At 46.8% G+C, this 7485-nt stretch overlaps 1 protein-coding gene across 2 annotated transcripts in view; it reads right to left on the bottom strand.

Annotated features, from left to right (window-relative positions):
• Positions 1 to 3699, bottom strand: part of TRPC3 (transient receptor potential cation channel subfamily C member 3) — a 78434-nt gene extending 74735 nt beyond the window's left edge. For both annotated transcript variants that reach the window (XM_030917689.1, XM_010362558.2), the window contains exon 1: positions 3106 to 3699. In XM_030917689.1, the coding sequence (XP_030773549.1) occupies positions 3106 to 3320 (215 nt within the window). In that variant the 5' untranslated portion in view covers positions 3321 to 3699. The remainder of the gene's footprint in view (positions 1 to 3105) is intronic.
• Between the last annotated feature and the right edge of the window lie 3786 nt (positions 3700 to 7485).

Raw genomic sequence — 7485 nt, forward strand, 5'->3', positions numbered from 1 at the left:
TCTCTGATCCTGCTTTCTCTTTAAAGCCCTCATGCATAGTGAGTTGCAAAATTTCAGATTCTAGCTGGTTTTTTTTCCCCCAATTTCTCCCCTTTCCATTCCACCAACACTACACTATTACAGAGCCTAATCTCAGCCTGGAGAGTTACAGTCGTCTCCTAATTTGTCTCTTCACTTTCTATTAATTGCCACTTCAGTTCAGAGTGGGTTTGCTCAAATTACTGCTACTTTAAAACAATCAGTGGCTCCCTAGTGCCTTGTCCTGGCATACAGGATCCTCCACACTAATGCCTCAAACCAACATGTCCAGCTAAATATCACTGCTCCCCTACACATATCTATGTTCCATCCAAACCCAACTAATATTCCTTAGACATGCCTGGCATTTGGGGGGAAGAGAGGACTTGAATTAAGTATTTACCTTGTCTCTGCTTCATGTCCTATCTATCCTTCAAGGCCCATAAAGGTTTCCTTGATTTCCCCACAACCTAACGTGGTCCTTCTCTTGACCCTTTGTAACTCTTTGTATGTTGTCTTTTTTTTAATGGAACTGATTTTACTATAACTTACAGCATAATTGCTCATGCCCAGTCTCATTCCCATGTCTCCCTCATGAGATTTTAAAATTCTTGAGCACAGGAAAGTTGTCATGCTCATCTTTGTGGCTTGCTGTACCTAGCCCACACTTTGCAAATATGCATGCTTGAGAAACACTTGAATTGAGACTCATGAAAACGGCCTTCCAATACCTTTTATGGAATTCATCAGATATACTGAATAACTGAAACACTATTAAAAAATGAGGCCATCACTACAATGACATATTACTTGGTCCTAGGTTTGCAACCAATTGGGATGAAGGAAGTCTTGGTTTGAATCAGTGGTTGAATCAAGAGTTCTATCAACAGGTAAAAATAATCTTGTTAGTGATACAGCAGGTGACAGTTTTCCTACCAAGTCAGTCTATTTAAAATTTCCACATGGAATAGGGGAGCATGGAGCAGTGAAACCAGCAACAGAATTACCCTGAGAAATTATCTTGGTAAAGGTGGGATTGTATCCTCAGCATCCTGCTGAATTTTAAATTCAGCTATGCTGTTTTGTCTACTGAAATGACCCTGGATATCCTTCTCGGAATCCATTCTACGGCTGTCGTGTTCACTTTTAAACAACAATAAACACTGTTTATTAAACAGTGGCCATATTCTCCTCAAAGGTGGAATAAACAGCTAATCTCTGTTACAGAGACCAAGCTAGTCTCTGATGTTACCAAGTGACAAGCCTGAAAGAAACATGAAGAGCTTGCTGCCCCGCCTCTAGAAAAAAAGTTTTTAATGTATATCTCCTTAAAAATGACTGGGTCTTCTTCTTGACCTCTACAAAATAAGTACACCACCACATTTACTTGTTGAATTATGTAAAGTTAGCAAACATATACAAAAGATGTTCTATTAGCAGTGAGACAGCAAGTCTACAATAGAATTTGCCCCAGAGCTTTGTGTAATTGACCTCAAATTTCAGAAGCTAAGTGAATAATCTCTGCTCCGCCCTACTTCCTCAGATAAGAGTTCAGGTGTCTATTGGAAGGATTTAAGGTTTTTAAAAAAGAAGAATTTTATAAAGGAATCAAGAAACAGCTAGGTTATAAAAACTAATTTGTCAAAAGGAAAAATGGACAATGTTTTAAAACCTTAGGGAGACGGGGAAGTGAGCTGGTGGTGCTTTAATCCCAAAGGATATACCTTCCCTCCATTTCCTGGGCCGTTTCCATTCCACGCTTATCTTCAGCAATAACTGAACCATATCCGGATGAGTCGCTCATTTAAAATCAGAACTCTTCCCTGCGGGATCTACTCCCAGCCATTGATTGTGTTCCTGTGTTCTATGGGTAGGTGCAGCCAGACCAGACGCAGACTCTGCGCAGGCGAAGCAGCGCGCGACCCTGGGGTGCAGGGGTCAACCCGGAGGTCTCGGCCTCGGGCGGTGGGCCGCTCGCCGGCAGCAGGGGGCGCTGCAGAACCTCTGTCCCCACCCTGGAGAACCACCTCCCCGGCTCAGCTGGTCTGCGCCGCCCGCCACCATCCGACCCCAAGTTCTCTACCTAGTTCTGAGCGTTCTTCCTAAAAAAAGACAGTAAGCCCTGTGGCACTCCCAGTGTACGTGACAGGAAAAATACAGAGCATCTCACCCTGTGAAACCGATCACCCTCTTTTTATCTTCTCTGCGTCTCGCACTGATTAAAAGCTGTCTCCAAGATTGGAAATTAAGAAAAGTTGCTCTTTCTCATGCATTAGCGCGCCGACCGCTCCTTCGTTTAGAAAGAGAGAGAGGGAGAGAAAGAGAGCCCCCGTGCCGGGGCGCGAGCCACTCCGCCCGGGAACCGCGGCCAAAGTTACCACTAAAACGATTCCCCGGCTGCCCGATGCCCACTCCCTCCCTCAGGGAACCCTATAGGGCTTCAGTTCCAGTTTCACCCCAACTGTGCCTGAACCACAGACGAGGCGCCTGGGCAAACCTTCAACCCACACCCTGTATCGCACTGTCCGCTCCCTACTCCCCACTTCTCTGCCCCCGCCCCTCACGTCCCAGAGCGTCGGAGGGGACCCAAGTTCCCAGCGTGGCTACATGCTGGGACGCCCAGGAGAAGTTCGGGGTTCAAGTGCGCGCCTGGGTCTGTGCACATCTTTTAACCTTCCTCGGCCTCCCTAGGTAAGCTCGGGACCCCGGGGTCCGTCTTCCAAGGGGTGCCCAGCCCTGGCGGCAGTCGTGCGAGCTCCTCGGCTCTAGGGCAGGGAGTGGCTGTTCGCCAGGATGCCAGTCTGAAGTCAGAGTGCCCGCCTGCGGGCTGCTCCGTACGCTTGAGCCGGGACAGAGCCCCCGCCACGCACTCGGCGGCCCCTGAGTCCCTCCACCGCGCGGGACCGAGGGGGCGAGCCTTCGGCCGAGGTCTGTCCTCTCCAAATCACCCCGAATCGAACTGCCAGGCCGTACCATGTGGGTCTCGGAGGTCCCAGGCACGTTGTGGAGCCGCCCGGCGCGCGCTTTCCCGCCCCCCGCCCGGCACCGCCCTCCGAGGCGCGGGCCGCGGCCGGGCCCGGTACTCACAGGTCCGGCCCGTGGGATAAGGGCGGCGGGCAGTAGCCGTGCGACTCCCGCTGCGAGGGCGCCGAGCGCGGCTCCAGACCCCCGTTGACGCCCCTCCAGCCCCGGCGGCGGCGCTGCGGCTCCGCGCCCTCGTCCTCGCCCTCGTCTTCCTCCTCCTCCGGCGTGGGGAAGGTCACCCTTGCTTGCTCCTTGCACTTCCTGACCTTGGTGGACATCGCGCCGGCTGCGGTCCGGGTGTGGGGGTACCGGCTGCCGGCCTCCTCCACCTTCGCGGCGGTGCGGTCTTCCCGGGGCGCCCCTCCCCACCTCCCGCGGCTTCCGCGGCCCCGGGCGGCCCAGGGCAGGAAGGCAGGAGCGGAGAGCGGTGCGGCCAGCGATCGAGCAGTTAGAGGCTGGCGCCGAAGCCGAGCTGCCGCCGCCCACCATCAAAACATGGGAGCAACCGCCGCGGCCGTGGCTGCGACGAGGAAGCCCGGGGCCGAGCGGGGCGCTGGTGCTGGGAGAGGCTCTCCAGCCCCGCGGCGGCGGCGATGCCTCCTAGGCGCCTGTCTCCTGTCTCCGACAGCATCTCTTGCTAGGACAGCATCGTTACTCAGGGAGAAGGAGAGGGAGGGCAGGAGGGGGAAGAGGAGGGGGAGAATCAATTCCTTATCAGACAGAGCTGGAGAGGAAATCAGACAGACTGCAGGTGGGGAGTAAAGAAAGCAGAGAAACTTCCCCTCCCCACTCGCCTCTTTCTCTTCCAGAGGATCTAGGGCCCTTTTTGCATCTACAGAAACAAGTTTCCTAAGGAAGGGAAAAGGAAATCCACTGGCTTGTTAATTTTCCTGCAGCCAACTCCAAATTTGTTTCAAAAAGCGTCACTTGTTCGTTGTGTTACGCCCAGTGAGACTTGGTTGAACCTACGGAGGTTTAAGTACATTCCCCTCAGTGCCTTTGTACTCCATCGAGCCTGGTAATGTTTTAAACGTGCCTGATGCTTCGGTTCTTTTAATGAATCTCAAAGGCATCTAATAAGATTTATATACTTTACAAGGAAGATTTTTCAGCGAAATGCAGTCTTCTTTTTAAAACACACGCACAAAAATTGCATTTTGGAATTCAAGACCAGTCATTCTTTTGGGAGAAAAGAGTTACAGAATCTTAGCAGGAATCTTAGGAATCAAGGAGTCTGTTGGTCCTTTTATGAATAAGAAACCCTTGGCCTAGAGAGACTGAACAAAGTACTCATGATAGGTGGGTAGTGAGAAAACTTAGTTTACATCCGAAAGAGTGTGTTCTCCCAGACTTTCTCTTGCTTCAAATAGACGGCTTTCCAGCAAGTCCAACTTGGAAAAATCACAAAAATACTGGACACGTTCTGATGAGATAAAATTTATTTAACTGTATCCAATTATACTGTACTTTTTAGAGGAACAGTTCTTCCCAAATTTAAACAAAACACAAGAAAACGTGGCTTCTTTGAATTTAATTCTTAAAAAGTAAGTAAAATATTGTGTATTAAATTGGCAAGTCTATATGTTGAAAGAAGCAATGATATTTATACATCTAATACAGGAAAAACAAAAACAAGTAAATATTGTATAGTGCGTTATGCTTGGAAGTGTTTTCCAGTTGTTAGTACATAAGCAAGTGCTAACATTTTCACAATGTAGGTTAGCAGACCTATTCAATTTCACGTCTGGAATATCTCTAAAGCAGGACTGCCCTTCTCCACCCGGTACCACCGCCTCAATTCAGGCTCCCCTACTTCTCCCTACTATCCAGCCTTTCTGCAGCCCACCTCTCACCATACTGTTTCATTCTTTGTACTACTGGAAAGACCATGCTCAAAGCAAAATCTGATCATGACTTTTCTCTATAAAAATCTCTGGTGGCTTCCTACTACTTTCAGGTTAAAATCCAAATTTTCAATCTCTCCTCCCACCTTCTTTCATACACATTCTAACTGCAGTTACCCCGAACTCTCAGTCATCAACTGATATGCTAGATACTTTCCCATTTCTCTGCCTTTGTCTATGGCATTCCTGTCACTGAAATGTCTCTCTTTATTCATTTGCCACACTTTGACTTTTCCTTAGAGAACTAGGTTAGCTGTGGCCTCCAGTGTGACAGCCCTCTTGGGTCCCAGTGGATTTCCCACAGGCTCTGGTCCTCACACTATGTATACTACAGTCTTACCAGTGATCACACAATACTGAAATTCACTCTGTATTTGCCAGTTTCCTCTAAACTATGAATCCCTTGAGGGTGATGTGGGATCTTATTTATTTTGAGCTACTTAGGGGCTCATCTTTTTGTCCTTGCTATTTAGCTCAGTACCTGATATGCAGGACAAGCTAAATAAATGTTTGTTGGATGAATTATTAAGATTATAGTTTCTTTATAATTACATTAATATGTTTATAAACTGCTGCCTTATAGGACTGTGGATAGAAGCTCTATACCAATGCTGGAGTCACCAAGGTTTACTCCTACACAATGCCTTAGTCTCCTGGGGCTGCCATAACAAAGTACCAAAGACTGGGTGGCTTAAACAACAGATACTTAATTTCTCACAATTCTGGAGACTAGAAGTCTGAGTTCAAAGTGTTCACAGGGTTGGTTTCTTTTGAGGCCTCCCTTTGTGGTTTGTAGATGGCCATCTCCCTGTCTTCACATGGTCTTCCTTCTGTGCCTGTGTCTTGGTCGCCTCTTCTTATAAGGACAGCACTCATATAGAATTAGGACCCATCCTGATCACCTCATTTTACTTAATTACTTCTTTAAAGACTCCATCTCCAAATACTGGCATATTCTGAGGTACTGGGGGTTAGGACTTCAACATGTGAATTCTGGCAGGACACAATTCAGCCCATAACAGAGGAGAACTTTCTGACCTCAAAAGGAATAGGAGAAACCACAAAGAAAAAAACAGGCATGAAAAGCAAACACTTCAATGTATCAAAAAAATTTTAAAATATAAATACAGTTATCTGTAAGAATTACTGCTCAACAGTGTCTTCTTATTAGACACAGTGTAGAAGTTAGACTTAGCAATTTTCTGAAGGTAGCAAGAGCACAGAAACAGGTAAAGTGTTCTTAACAGTGTACATTTCTTCCCCCTCGTTGAGAGCAGAAGTTCTTGGCCAGGCGCAGTGGCTTACACCTGTAATCCCAGCACTTTGGGAGGCCGAGGTGGGTGGATCACCTGAGGTGAGGAGTTAAAACCAGCCTGGTCAACATGGCGAAACTCCATCTCTACTAAAAAAAAAAAGTGCAAAAATTAGCTGAGGGTGGTGGCAGGTGCCTGTAATCCCAGTGCAGAGGCTGAAGCAGAAGAATTGGTTGAAACCGGGCGGCGAAGGTTGTGGTGAGCCAAGATCGTGCCACTGTACTCCAGCCTGGGCAACAAGAGCACAAGAGTGAGACTCCGTCTCAAAAAAAAAAAAAAAAAAAAAAGTAGAAGTTCTCCTATAAATGCATTTGCTGGCTTTTTAAAGTAGCCTTAACTGATTAATTTTGTTACCCATATAAATTAAGAAGATAAAAGCTGCATATCAGAACAATCAACCTCCCCCAAATTAGGATTCCCAAACTTATAATGTGGTAATTAACATTCTAGTGCCTTTTACACAGAACTTATAATGTCCCATAAACTGCTTTTCGCTAATGCTTGCTGTTCTCTTATAGTCCAAGGCGATCGCAGGCAGTTTCCTCACTTAAAACATATGTTTTGAAATTTTCCTCTAGTCAGAAGTTTGGAACTTGTATTGGTCTGTTCTCATGCGCTTATAAAGACATACCCAAGACTGGGTAATTTATAAAGGAAAGAGGTTTCATGGACTCACAGTTCCCCGTGGCTAGGGAGGCCTAACAATCAAGGCAGAAGGCAAAGGAGAAGCAAAGGCATGGCTTACATGGCGGCAGGCAAGAGAGCTTGTGCACTTCCATTTATAAATGGAACTTCCATTAATAAAACCATCAGATCACATGAGACTTATTCACGACCATGAGAACAGTATGGGGGATCTGCCCTCATGATTCAGTTACCTCCACCTGGCCCCACCCTTGACACCTGGGGATCATTACAATTCAAGGTGAGATTTGGGTGGGGACACAGCCAAACCATATTAGGATTCAAAATTTACTTTAACATAGAAATAAATTATAAATTATGATTATATTTTCTGGAAAGTTAGCTTAAACTTGTATTATAGGGAGGTATTTAAGAACATACGGCCAGAGGCCTGGAATCAGATCCCACCTCGGCTGCTCGCAGGTTCTGTGTGACCTTGAGAAAGCTACTTAACCTCTCCAAGCCTCAGTTTTTTCCTCAGTAAAATGAAGATATAGTCGTTGTACCTACTTCATAGGGCTGTTATAAGGATTCTGTGTTAA

The sequence above is a fragment of the Rhinopithecus roxellana genome, chromosome 2, assembly GCF_007565055.1.
Source record: "Rhinopithecus roxellana isolate Shanxi Qingling chromosome 2, ASM756505v1, whole genome shotgun sequence".
Taxonomy (NCBI): domain Eukaryota; kingdom Metazoa; phylum Chordata; class Mammalia; order Primates; family Cercopithecidae; genus Rhinopithecus; species Rhinopithecus roxellana.